The 14,007-nt window shown below is 64.5% G+C and overlaps 1 protein-coding gene across 1 annotated transcript in view; it reads right to left on the reverse strand.

The window, feature by feature from the left end:
* The window catches only part of CBX8 (chromobox 8), a 3,303-nt gene extending 2,548 nt beyond the window's left edge, over positions 1 to 755 (reverse strand). Inside the window, exon 1 of the mRNA XM_026036842.1 lies at positions 455 to 755. Coding sequence (XP_025892627.1) covers positions 455 to 755 — 301 coding nt within the window. The remainder of the gene's footprint in view (positions 1 to 454) is intronic.
* Positions 756 to 14,007: the final 13,252 nt, after the last annotated feature.

Here is a 14,007-nt window from a genome sequence, read left to right on the forward strand (position 1 = left end):
CTCCCTGAACTGGGGCTCCGGCACCGCCCCCCGCAGCCCGCGGTACCGGCGGCGGGGCGGGGCGGCCCGGCCCGGCTCGGCCCAGCCCGGCCCCCCGCGCGCACCTGGCCGCGCAGCCCCGCCAGGCCGGCCCGGCCGCGCATTCCCGCGCGGCTCCGCACAACCGGCCGCGGGCTCGGATGACAAAGAAAATAGTATTTGTTAACGAAGGACTCGGAGATTACGTAAAAATCACCTCATTAGAGCAGATCTGCCAAGAAAGCCACTACTCTGGGAGCCAGCGAACCAGCAAAGTTCATAATCATAAAAAGCCATTCACAGTAACAAATAGCTGCTCCAAGCATTGCCAGCGCTACAGCTGTTTCTGGTTAAGTTTAAATACTTTCCAACAGTTTGGGTAGTAAAAATAAAGTAGACCTCAACAGCCTATAATACGAGTTTCTGGTTTCCTTACTCGGGGAGCCCGGGTCTCTGCGCTTCGGCCCGCTCGGGAGGCGTCGGGGGCCGCCCGGCACCGTCTCGAGGCGGGGGTCGCCCTCGAGGTATCTGACAGAGAAGGGGCGAGTGATGCCAGCAGTGGCCGGGGCATTGAGGGGCGCGAGCCGGGACGGCGCCTGCCCCCCCGGGCCCAGCCCGGCCCCATCGTGCCCCCCGGCCTTCCTCTCGTCCTGCGACAGCGCTTCTCTCCCTGCCATCCTGTCCGGGACCTCTTCCTCCTCCCGGGCCGCCGGGGAGCTGCCCCGGGAGCTCCTCATCCCCGTCCCGCACAGAGGAACCGTTCCCGACTGGGACTCACTCCCTGTTCTCGGTGTCCGTGCAGGCCCGTCGGGCTTCCAATATGCCGTCCACGTGTGACAAGGCTCTGCGAGGCTTCCTTTAGCTCTGACCTCCATTTGCCTTCCCGGTGCAAAGGGTTGATGGGAGTTGAGGGGGATCGAATGTCGGAGGCACCCACGCGTGGCGAGTCCTCCCCCACGGTTCTAGACGAGGTTTTGGTGCGCCTTCTCTCAGATAAATAAGGTAGGCGCTTCCTATTGCATCTGGCTGCAATTTGCCGTCGGGGCGGGGGGTGGCCGCATGGAGAAGGGGACGGGGCGGCCAGCGAGTCCCACCGCCGCTTCTGCCCTCGTGACGAGTCCCCCGCGTGTCCGTGCTCCGTGCGCGGCGGGGAACCTGTCCCCCACGAGGGCCCGAGGGCCGGTGGGCCGGGACCGAAGTGGTGCTGAGGGGAAGGGCAGCCCACGTAACCCACGCAAACGCCAGCTCCAGCCCTCTCGCCTCCCTCACCCACGGGAGCCTGCGTGGCGCCGGGCCCGGCGGTAACAAGAGGAGGGACCCGGCGTTACAGCTGTCCTGGGTATCGTTTTCTCCCGAGCAGCAACCTGGGATCCTGCTTGACAGCACGGAGCCCCGTCCGGGTCCTGCCAGCCCGCGTGGGCACTGGCCTCCAAAGGGAGTCCTAGACACGAAGGAGAGCCCTTCCTCTGCTGCGGCAGAACATGTATGGTAGGACCATGGGCATCCGTGGGCAGAACTGTGGGCGACAGCCCTGCAGTCCCACGAGGGACTCCTGGGCACGAGTGGAAGGATCCGCAGGGTTCCGGAGCTGGCGGCTTCCCCGCCTTCCCCGCCAGCTGAGCGAACGCAGCCCCAGAAGCGTAGGGGTGCCAGGTGTCCCCACGGCCCCGTCCCCGGGCAGGACGGGCAGGAGCCTCCCCCGGCCGCGGGGGGAGCTCGGCAGGGCCGGGAGGCACCGCCGCGGCTCCCGTCCTGGCCGTGCAGGGCTGGTTTCCCGCCGCGACGCGCAGACCTGAATTTTCTCCTCCCGAGCGGATGCGGGAGTTCTTTCGCCCGCATCTCCGTGAACGCGGAGCCCCTCGCCCTGCCGCCAGCCCCGGGCATGCAGGAATAACCCGCATCGCGCGGGTTTTGCGCGGTGCTCCCGCTCCTCTGCGGGAGTTGGCACTGGCTTTGGTGCGCAAGGAGATGGACAAACGGGGTAGGGACGCGCCCTCCATGCCATCCTCTGCCCCTAGCAAGAGGCTTCCCAGGGATTTTTCCGTTAGTGTCGAATTAATCGTTTTTAATTAAGCCAGGTCGCTGGCGGAGGGACTTGTTGTTCTGCGTGGCCACGGAGGTCCTGATCCTGCACTCGGGAAAAAAAGAGGAAAAAAAAAAAAAAAAAAAAAAAAAAAAGGAAAAGAAAAAAGATTGTCTCTATTTTGCCTGTGATTTTGCTCCCAGGCTCCCGGGGACAAATGAGAAGCCCCTGTTCGAGACCTCGCCTTCCCACGCGAGCCCCATTGCAGCTGTGGAGCTCCCGTCCAAGGAGCCCCTTGTGCCTGGTCGCCTGCGCACCACCACGCGGCTTGCAGACCCCTGAAGACACGCGTGGAGACGGGCAGAGCGGAGCCAGGTCTCTCGCCCTCTCCTGCGTGGACCCCACGGAGGGAATCGCAGAGGAATCTTCAACCCCGTGGCGCGACGAGCGGGCGCGGGCGGTCCCCAGTGCCTTGCGGGGCGACAAGGAAAGGGCGAGACACAAACGAGAACGTCCTTCACGCTCCGGGGATCAACGGCAAAACCCCTTAGGGCACAGCTCGAGGTCCCGGTCCGACGGGGCGGCCGGTGCCCGCGCCCCCTCCGGGCACTGCGGCACCTCCGCCACCGCCGGACCTTCCCAAGACTCCGGGCGCTCGTAGAGACACCGGGACTGCTCCTGCCCGTCGAGGGCGGTGCAGTTCCGCAGGGAAATGCGCCCCCGTTTTCCGCCCATTTGACTCTAAATCCGCCCCTCTGTTTCCGGATCTCCCCTTCTCTAGTTCGGACTCGTTCAATGAGAGCTTCGAGTCTCAGCGAGACTCCTCGGGGGCAGAGTGTCCTCTTATCCCCTTGTTTCTCGCTGCGCGGGGTCTTCCAAAGCCTCGAGCTTTGCAACGAAACCGGGGGGCTGCAGTGCCTCGCGGTGTCTGGCGTGGGGACTTCGGGACGAGCACGCGTGTCCGAGCGCGGACGGGCCCTTGACGGCGGGGACCGGGGGCGCTGGCTCGAAGCCCGCGGGCGGTTCCGCTCAGCGAGCCCGGGGCTCCCCAGAGTTTCCCTGCGCTCCGCCGGCCGCGCTTCGAGGCTGTACTGACCGCCAGACCCAGGCGTCCGGCGTGGGTCGGTCGTGCTCAGATGGCGGGCCAGCTCGTACCCCCGAGGGGCGGGGGGGGGGGCGGGGGAGGGTCCGCCGATGCCAGTCGGGGACCCTGTTACCCCCCCATTTTGCAGAGTGTCCGTAGCTGCTGAGTCCCCAAAACGACACCCCGATGGTTCCCGTTCATGCTGCTCGGGAGGGGCATCGTGCAGCCCCGAGATCAGGCAGGACAAATCCCAGCCACGGGGCTGCATTTCGGACGAGCAACCGGTGCATATGGAGCGCAGCCGCCGCAGCCTCCCCTAGACCCACGGGGCCGCCGGTGGGAGCTGTCCGTCTCTGGCTGCACGGCCCAATCCGACCGCTTTGAGCTGCACCAGCGGCTCGGTTCGACTCTGGATTCCCTGGTCCCAAAGACTGCCCGGTTCCAACCCGGAGCCAAGCAGGAAAACGATTCCTTCCAGCAGAGGCTGAACGAAGCCGCCACGAGCCTCAAGACCAACTGAGTGCCCCCGGGCTGGTCCCGGGCTGCCTCGCCAGGACCGGCCGAGCTCCGGGGACCCCACGGGCGCCGTCGACCCCGCCGCCCGCAGCAGCTCTTCCCCGGGCTCGGTAGGACCGGGGCCGCCGGAACTCAGCCCTTTCGTTTCCGAGCAACTCGGAGCGGAGCGGCGAGGCCAAGAGGAGCCCTGATCCACGGTACGTGGCCCGGCCCGGCCCAGGGAGAGAGGCGGGTGTCCCGAAACAGCCCCGCGGGCAGCGCCGGGAGCCGGGCGAGGGCGGGCCCGGAGGCAGAGCCTAGCCGGGGCTGCGCTCACACGTGGGCTCCTTGCAGGCGGGGCCGTTCGGCCAGGGCCGCCCTCGTTCCCCACCTCTTTTTCCCGGGGCCCGACCCCACCACCGACCACCGTGGTGGGGTCAGGGGGCTCCCAGTGCTCGGAGCAAGGGCGGAGGTTGGAGCCTGGGCTGGGGGGCTTCGGGTGATTTGCCACCGAGCAGTCCCTGCCGCACTCGGCAACCCCGGAGCCTGCAGAGACATTTTAGTCTCAGCTTGATTCGGACATCGATTTCGGGCCGGACTTTCCCGGCAGCTACCGGGACGCGGGGAGCGAGGGAAACAGCGGGAGTGGGGCATGCACTGGGACAGGAGGCCCTCGGGGGGGTACCGAGGGCTGGGATCCAGCGCTGCTCGACGCCTGGTGAGGGCGGCGTGTCCTGACCCGCAGCCGGTGGCTGCTGCTCGCGGCTTTCGCAGCCTGAAGCCACAGCCGAAGACTAGCTCCTACTCTGGGACGACCTCCGACGTCGCTTACGCGGGTTCGGAGCGTCCCGCCAGCGCTATGGGCCGCTCCATGCGAAGGCTCTCCCTGCCGTTCTCCTCTTGGAGTGGCCAGGGCACCGACCGGGACCCGTGCCCAGAGCAGCTCCCGGGGCGCCTCCAGAGCTCGGTTTGGAGCCGCCGCTTGCTCCCCACGTAGGGTTCCGCGGAACTTCCGCGGCATTTGCCAACGCGCCGGGGCAGAAACCCCGGGGGGATCACACCCCCGGGGTGGATCACACCCCCAGACGCAGCGCAGCGTTTATGTCCAGTCTCTCGATCCCGTCGATCGTTGTCCCTCGGTTTTCTCGGAGGAGATCCCTGGGCAAGTGCTTCTGTGGATCGTTTCCGTCCTGTCGGGTCCCACCGCTGTCTCGGGACAGCCTCTCCCCCGCGGGGCCGCTCGGCGGTGCTGAAGGACAGCAGCGGCCCCGCTGCCTGGGTCAGGCAGAGGCGGCCGAGCCCCGTGTCGCCCTCCAGCCTCCTAGCCCGGTCCCCGCGCGACGGCGGTCGCGGGGGACGCAGAGGCGGCGGGCGCCGGGAAATATCCGACCCGGGCTCATCCCCTGGGAGCCATAAGGAAACGTGACACTTCCCGGTGCGGCGCCACTTGAGCGATTAATTCCAGGTGCTTTCTATAGGTGGCACCGTCCTACTGAAAATCGTGGCTGCAGCAGCCGCGCAGCCGGCGGCGCTCCCGCCGCCCGTGGGCGAGCACCCACCGAGAGGGCCCCGTGCAGCCCAGTTCCCCCCTTGCTGCACTGGGATTTGACTCGTTGCACCCCGCCATGGGTCTGCGCCGCTCGCATCCCGCCCAGGGACCTGGTGTCAGCTCCGCCGTCCCTCGGCAGCCCCGGACACCGACGGTGGGACCGGTTTGTTGTGCCACTCTGGAGCTCGGAGTGGCCGCTGCAGCGCGCCAGCGCTGCTCGCTTCCACAGCTTGCCCACATACAACGCGAGTCTCCTGGCTCGGCCCACGGGATCGAGCCGCTCCTCAGTCGCCACAGACTCGCGGCGAAGCCGCGGGCCCCTCGGGGACGGGCGGCACGCGGGAGTCGAGGGCTTTATCGCAGCACTCCGGGCTGGGAGGGCTCTGCACAAAAGAGCTTTTGTTTCCGGGGTTTCTGAATTTGCTGATTATTTGTAGTAACATAAACACGAGCTGTTTGCAGAGACTGACGAGGGAGGCATCGACCCGAGCTCTGCGCAGGAGAAGGAAGCCAAAGGTTTTCACGAGAGCCCCCCACCCGCCCCGGTCTAACCAGCCCGGCCGCGTCTCGCCCCAGCTCGCGGCCACGTCAGCCCCAGTCCGCCCTCCAAGGACTCCAGAAGGACGAACTTGCCCTGTCGCGGCTCCAGCTCCCAGGGACCCGCTTCTCCCGACGCGTCACGCGTGGGTAGAGTCCCCCGCGTGGACGGGAGCCGCAGTCCCGGCATGTCAGCAATGCAGTCGGGGCGCCGGATGACGTCATGGCCGGGGGGGGCACATAAATTGCGGCCTGACAGCTGTAATGAGGTGTGACGGGAGGCGCCCTCCGGGAGCCGGCGCCGCGCGGGGTCCCCTGCCCGCGGGCGGCCGTGTCCGGGCCTCCGCGCTGGACTGGCGCGAGGCGCCTCCTGTCCACGCTGGAAGCGCCGGATCCCGCGCGAGTCCTGCCGCGTGGGGCATCCCGGGCCGGACGGCGGGAACGCGGTTCCCGTCGCCGTTGATGTTTGGGAAAGCCGCTCAGGTGCGCTGCGCCGGGCCAGGACATGTCGAGCCCGCTGGGCCCGCGCGGCCCACGCGAGGGCCGAGCCCGGGGCAGCTCCGCTCACCTGGCAGTTCGGGCCCGGCCCTGCCCCCTACTCCCGTGCGCCTCCGCTTTTAACAAAAGCAATTAGACGTGAATCACGGCTCATTTGCATTTCACCTAATGAGCAGCAGAGGCTGCGGCGGGGCCGGGCCGGGGGGCGGCGCAGCGCGGGAGCGGGGGCGCGGAGCGGCCCCGACAGCCCCGGAGCCACCGCCTCCCCCTCGGGGCTCCTAACAAGGTAGATTCTGTATTTAGGTTCATGCCCTTATATGGTGATGAGCGCGGCGCCCCGCAGACGGCGCGCACCATATAAGGAAGCGGTGCCGGAGCCCGGGGTGAGTTGGTGAGCGCTCATTGGTCCGCTCGTATCGCAGCAACGGGGCTCTCACGAGTGGAACGGGCCCGCGCCCCCTCCCGCGCCGTCGGGAGCGCGCGGGGCTGGACGGGGCGCGCGGGACCCACGGCGGGCGGGACCTCCGGGCTGCCCGCACGGGTCCCCCGCCGGGCCGGCCCGTTGTCCCCGGGGTACCCCGGCTGCCATGTGGCTGCCGTGGTGGCACATGAGCCGCCCCGACGCCGCGTTTGGCCAGGAATGAGAGAAACCGCCCTGGGAGCTGACACTCCGACGGGTCGCCCGCAGCTCCATGAGTGTGACTTAGGCAGGAGGCAGATGCGCTGCCTCATTTGCTGTCCGCGCACGAAAGACGCCCGTGGGAAGCACTGCTGCCACTGCTCCCACTCTGTGCATCTCTCTGCCCCGACCTCAGGTGGGGCCGGAGGGATTGTCACAGAGCCGCGTGGACACCCGTTGGCCCAAAGCGGGGAACAGCGGCAGCCCCACGGCAGAGCCCAAACACTGCCCCGGCAGGGGGAAAACTCGAGGGGACTCTGCGGTGGCCGCGGACACGCAAGCGGACGGGTCCAGACCCTCCCAGCCCTCACCGTGCAGCCTGGGCGGCTCAGGGCAGAGGCTTCCCCGAAGGGCACAAGCGCCGCGTCCTGCATCCCACACAGCCCCGCCCCACGCCTAGTGTGCGCGGTGCCCCGCGGGGCGCAGAGCCCTGTCCTCCCGGGAGGAGCCTATGCGGGACAGACATCAGGGTGGGGACTCCTTGTCCGCATCCCACGTCTCGCAGGGGAAGGACAGCCCCGCCAGGAGCTATGGGCTTGCGTTTTCGGGAGGTGTCCGCGCGAAAAGCGTGGAAACCTGCGGGCACGCAGGGAATAACCCCCTAATGCCGGGGGGCGCAGGACAGCGCGAAACGGCTGCCCCCGAGCCCACGCGAGACAAAGGACACACTGAGAGCAGGCGGCGGGGGGCTGCGGGGACGAATTTTCGTTGCGGCGTCGCCGGGAGCCGGTGCCGTGGCGGAGCGGGAGTGCCCGCAGCGCCACTTTCGTTCTCCCCTCTCGTGGATTTAATTCCAAAGCGAGCGGGAAACCCCTCGTGGCGGCACCGCCGCCGCTCCCCGCCGGGAGTCCCGGCATCTCCCATGCAGATGGGGCTCCCGGGAGGTGTCAAACCCACCGCCGCCCCGGCACGTGCCCGCCCGGCGCCGCGAAGCCACGACCGCGGAGACTGGCGGGGACGGGGCGGTTCGGGCAGGGAGCGGAGCCGGGACCAGGACCGGTTCGGGTTTGGTCCCCGTATGCCCCCCACCCCGCCCCGCCGTGCCGCAGGTGAAGCCCGCCGGGCGGTCCCCCCGCGCCGGCCGATGTGGCCGCCGCCACCGTCCCGGGCTGCCGCAGCGCCGTGGGCACCCGTGGCCGTGTGCTGCGGGGGCGGCCGGGGGGGAGGTCCGCGCTGCCTCCGCGCCGTTCACCCCCCCACACACTCGGCAGGATTCAGCGGGCGCCGCCGAGCAGCCATTTTCTGCAGCTGCGTCTGCACCGGAGCCCGGCCGGGCGCGGGGCCGGGCGGCGAAGCAGCCCGGGGGGGTCCCGGTCCCGCCGCCTGCCTCCGCCTCGGCCGCCCCGGGGCCGGCGGGCGCTGCCGGGGGACAGCGGGCCCCGCCGCAGGGCTCGCCGTGACAATCCCACCCTTTCCCCGCCATTTTGTTACCGCGCTGGCGTTTTCCCAAAGCAGACACGGAGTCAGAGCCTTGGGAACGGGCCCCCGTTGTGTGGCAGCGGGGACCCCGCTCCGACCCTCCGCCCGGGCACCCCGCTCGCCGCGCGCCGTTCCCGCAGCGGCGCCCGTCCCGGGACGCGCGGCTCCTTCCCCCTGGCATCGCCCCGCTGCCTTCCCGCATCGCGCCCGGAGCGCGGGACTCCACGGGCAGCTCCACGGGGCGAGTCCCGCAGCAGTGGCCCTCGCCACCCGCCAAGGGGACCCGCACTGCAGGAATTGGTCTCCTTCCATATGGGCTGAAGGAATGCGGATTGATCGCGTCCTTCCCCCGTGGCGCGGGCGACGCGTGTCCCCCTACGGCCCCGGGAGCCTCCAGCCTGTCAACGGCCCGAGGTCGGTTCGGGAGCCGGGCACATTCCACCCTTTCCGATTTTCCCCTCGTGCTGTCCGGCCCCCACGCGGGACCAACCCAACCGCCTAGCCGGCACCGGGAAGCCCGATGAGAGGATGTGGGACAGGAGTGGAGCGTGTCCACGGGACCCCCGAGCATCCACGACGGGGCGGACAGCTCCGCGAGCCCCGCGAGGAGGGCAAGAAGGCGGCGGGGCCGCCGCTCTCGGCTATCAAAACGGGTCACTCGTGTCTCGCTGCCGCCAACACGCAGGGCTCGGGGAAGGGCGAGCGCCGCAGTGCCGGGCAGGACGGCGGCGGCCCCGATGGGAGGGCTCCCCCCGGGCGGGGGTTGTTCAACCGGCCCCGGCCCCAACCTGCCCGCGCCGAGCGGGAGACACAGCAGGACATGGCCCGAGTCCCCCCCGCGCCTCCCGGCAGCCGCAGCCGGTGCGGGAGGCGGCCCAGCCCCTCACGGAGCGGGAGAGGCGACGCATCGAGATGCCGGGGAGAGCGGGAGCGGCGCAGGGCGCGGGGGGAGCGGGTGCCCGCAGTGCTGCAATGCAGCGCAGCGCGGAGCCGAGCGCGGAGCGCCCGGAGCGCCCCGCCGCTCCGCCACCGCTGCAATGCAGGTGCGAGCGCCGCGCCGCCCCCGGCCCGGCCCCGGCTGCTGCCTCGGGACCGGCACCGGCACCGGCCCCGCTCTCTCGCTCCCGTTTCGTTTTCAGTCCGCTCCCGCCGTGCCTGCGGGATTTTTTCTTTTTTTCCCGCACTGTGTCCACAGCATCCGCCCCGCCTAGGGAGGGCCTCATCCAGCCCCCCGCTTTCCGCTGCAGCTGCCCCCGTCGCGGGGAGCACGGCGGTGTCACGGCGTTGCCCAGACTCGAGATAGGTCTCGCGTTGCCGCCCCCCAGGTCTTCTGTGGGGCCAACGCTGCCCTCCGCCCTTTTTCTCCTGGCCCTCCTTGGTGTCCCCAGCCCCTCGCCGGCGCCTCAGCGGGGACTTCTCCCGCTGTCACCCCGGAGCGTCCTTCCCTCCGAGCCGCTTTCCTCGTGCCCGCGATTTCCTGGCGGACACGCAGCACCGGTCGCGGGGAGCGCGACGCCCGGGGCAGAGTCCGGGCCGGGGTCCACGCCGCAGAGGCGCGTGGGGCACGTGGGGGAGACAGAGCCGGCGTGGGACCCCCGGCAGGGGACACCGGCTCCGCGGCGGGGGCGGCGGGGACATCCCCTCGCCGCGCCCTGCCCGGGGCTCGCGGAGTGGTGCCAGGGACACATTAGAAACGTGAGAGGGAGGGATTGCTCCTGGAAAAACTCGGAGTTGCTATTTATACTAACCCCGAGAGGCAATGCGGATCGCGGGCGGGCAGAAAATTACGGGGGATGCGTGGGGAGGGGGTTGCGGAGGGCATGGGTGCGTTTTAAGAGCAGAGGAGACAGTATCTAGCCTGACCTTCCCTGTAATGCGTGCTGTGGATTATCAACCACTGCATTTTTAAATCCTGCCCGTAGAGCCTGTCATTGAATGACATCAAATCTCCTCGAAAGATGCCAGGCAGCGCAGCTTTTGCCCTCCCGCCTGGATTTTGCTTCCGACACTTGATTTCATGCTCTGTGAAATCGATACCCCCTTCCCGGCTCGGTTCGCGCCGGTTCCGGCTCTCAGCCCTTGCTCTCGGTGTGATTTTACCGACCAGCTGAGAGACCATTGGAGCTCAGAATTTCCTCCCCGCGCAGAGCTTTAGAGACTGATCAAAATGTGCGCAGCCTTCCCTTTGAAAAGGTACAAGGAGCCACCTCTGCTGGCGGTTGGGGTTCTCGGAGACCTCCCGTACCCTCGTACCTCTCTCCTTATTTCTCTCTCTCTCTCTCTCTCTTTTTTTTTTTTTTTTTTTTTTTTTTTTTTCAGGAATCCTTTGGAAACACAGACCCAGGAGACAGAGGTAAATTCCAAAGCAGACTCCTCAGTGCCACTCGCTGAGGCAACGCCGTCAGCTTGTTTCTGCCCTGAATTCGCTCTACAAACACTGAAAATACGTGTTTACAATATTGCTCTGACACTCCCCCCGCCCCGCACACACGCACAAAATACAGAATAAAATAAAAAGGATCGTGCTGGGTAGGACTAGAAATAGCGCCCTGTCGCCTCTGGCGAGAGGCAAGAAACGACGGCCCTTGCCTAGGTTCGCAGCGGAGCTGCCGAGCCCGGTTGCTCCCGAAGATGGATGGGCGCAAATCCCGATCAATCCCGGCCGCTCCCGCCCGGCTGGGCTCGCCCGCTGCCCCCCGCCCGCAGGGAAAGGTGGAGGGCAGGGGGGGGAGGCACCGCCTTGGGAAAAGGTCCCCCCGCCCAGGGGCTACCTGCGACACCCCCCCACACCCCCCGTTCGGGACTCCACACACAGAGCCGCTCGCCGTCCCTCTCCCGGGCTCCGGGAACGCTCCGTGCACCCCGCGCTGCTAAACGGCCGGAGCCGGGAGCTCCGGCAGCCCCGCTCCCGGAGGCTTCCTTTATTTGTGCCTCCTTGTGCCGTTTCCCGGCGCCGTGCTACGCTCCCGAAACGCCTGTGCAGCAATCATGCAAATATACGTGTGGCGGAGGTAAAATCACCTTTCCAGAAAACGGGAGAAAAAAAACAGAGCGAAGCCTAAGCGTTATTATGTTATTCACAAGCCAGAAAAGCCTATGCCACAGCCAGGACTTATTTGTCACATACTCAGGCGAGAGATGGGAGAAATTCCTGTGATAATGCTTGTCTCTACTCAGCCGTTGCTGCTGAACCACAAATTGCTGCTTGCAGCATAAACTATGGAAATGCGATACATTAGATTAGATGTCTTCTTGTTGGGTCTCTCCACGCTGCATTTGGCTACGAGTTATTTCTGAGAACTGAGAGCTAAAGCATCTTCAAGAAAAAGAGCATCAAACACTCTAAAAGTGGGTCTGCTTCAGGTTTCAGAAGTACAAAAGTGAGAAACAACAGGAAACCAGATACCTTGGGATGAGTGAAGAATTTTTCAAAGTGGAAAAGGACACCCAGGGAGGCTGCTTCCCACCTAAGGTTAAAAATGGCTCAGGGTCATTTTGAGCCCTTAAAACTCCAGATAAGACATCACTCCAGCAGCAAGTCAGGAAGGTTCAAGGCACCTCTGGTGTTTAACCACCAATTCTTCTTCCTTGCATAAGCCAAAATGAGTCCTCCTATTTTATCCATAGCTGGTGATTTCATGTGCCCAGAGGAAACAGGCAGAAAAAGGCGAATGTCACGGCTGGACTCAGCACACGCAGAGAGCAGTGGCTAGAAAATATAGTTCTGAGGTTAAAAAGATCGCCTGCTTGCACCACACTGCAAATGGATGAGTACACTGAAGGGCAATGTTTCTTGCTTTATTTTTTAAGCCACGTGGAATTACTAACATATGTAAAAAAAAATTATTTTGTGCTTTAAGGTGTTTTTTTTTTCCCTCTTTCTTGGCTCTCTGATACCTAACAAAGCTTCCCTCCTAATTTACCTTAGTCAATTAGAAGAACCTGACATTCCCATTTTTTTAGCCAAGATCTGTTTTTCTTTCCCCAAGTCACCATGACCCTAAGCTCTGAATAGCATGATGAACAATGACTTGTGAAGTTTACCCCCCCGTAATGCTTCAGCAGTGCAGACCACACTTCTTCCCCCCAGAGAGCAGAAAACAGAGAAGAATCTCTCCAGAGAACCAAGAACTCATTGCAGGATGGGTAAAAAGCACCCGCTGAACTCAGAGTGCTCGGACTTGCACCAAAGGTTATTTTCAAGCCTTCTCAGGGCTTGCTTTCAAGCCTGGCCCCCTGTTCCTCACCCGGGGCTGGCAGTGGTGGAGCAGCCGGGCACTGGTGCAACTGGTGCCCCATGGAGGCCACCCCACATGTCTTTTTGGGGGGTTAACCCTTAAAGCCTGGCAGAGCCCACAGCTGCAGCCTGATGGGGCCACCTTAGAACAACACCCTTCCTGCTGAGCCGAGCTTGCCTTTCTGCTCCTGTTTCCATCCAGGTTTGCACCCACGACCTCTTCCCCTCAGGCTGATGTCCATGGTGATGTCCAGGGGGGTCCGCGCTGGCTGGAGGCAGCGGCTGGCTCACACGTAATGCAGGACCTGGAGCACGTGCCCACTGCTGGCCGTGTCATCCCGTCCTCGCGGAGCTGGGGCGCGCGGCCGCGAGCACCTGACAGCGAGGAAACGTTGACTCCTAGTTTCCATTCTGGTCTCTCTGGCTCACCGCTTTCTTAGACTGGGTTGTGGTCTGCAATTTTCCCATATTTAGTTCCAGCTAAGAGGCAACTTTTGAAGCTTGAGTCAGCTTGGTGTTCCTATTGCTTTGTCTTGTTAATGAAAGATTTACTCCCCACGTGGGTTTAGCTGCGAGGACAACAGATGGGGGAAAGGAAGGAGCTGGGCTGGCCCAGGGCACCTCTCCTGAAGAAGCTCCAGCTGAGACCGGATCACTGCCCAGGCAGACCTGGGCTGGGGCTTGTTCCATGACTGCTCCTGGATGTTTCCCTGTGTTGAAAACCCCAGTCTCATCCTTATTCCAGGTGAAGACAGAGCTTCTGATGGCTTTGGAGAAGAACATGAGATACAGCTTTACACTGGCACAATAAGAGCTCGTGCTCTCTATAGTCTTTATGTCTGATGTGACATACACGGTGGCTAAAGCTCTGCCAGCTCAGCCTGTCCTTTCAGGCAGCCTGGATTTGCTTAATGTGTTGTAGAGTAATAATACAGCCTGCTTAATTTATTTTCTGTATCTGAAGCATTTTTCTGCTCTAGTTGCTGCAGCACAACAAGGATTCTGTCTAAGGATTCAGATTATTCCCTTCCTTTGCTCAAACTAGGTGCTCCTGCCTGTGCCAGGCCTCTGCCAGAGACATCTGCACCAGGGCCATGGCAACGCTCTAAAGTCCATGGAAAAGGCAAGTGGGGCAGTTTGCAGCCAGTCCTCCCTTCCCAGCTCCTTGCAGACCCCGTAACGGCTGCAATGCACCACAACAGCATGGCCTGAGCCAGGGCACATCATTTTTTCTGGTGCCAAAACTGTCCCTTGCAAAGTCCTGATGTTTGACGGTGCTCCCAGATCTCTTAATCGCTTAGTGATTAAGTTACCTGCTCTCCCGCCCTTAAACCACACACACCTGCTCTTGGGGCCGGGAGGGATGACACCGAGCTGAGCACGCTGAAGTCGAGACTACTGAAATTCAGGGCGCCTCCCGCCAGCCTGCTCCGGGGAGCTCAGCATGGTTTATATGCCTCTGAGTTCG

This window comes from Nothoprocta perdicaria, unplaced genomic scaffold (genome assembly GCF_003342845.1).
Source record: "Nothoprocta perdicaria isolate Ctin4 unplaced genomic scaffold, notPer1 scaffold_187, whole genome shotgun sequence".
Classification (NCBI taxonomy): Eukaryota; Metazoa; Chordata; class Aves; order Tinamiformes; family Tinamidae; genus Nothoprocta; species Nothoprocta perdicaria.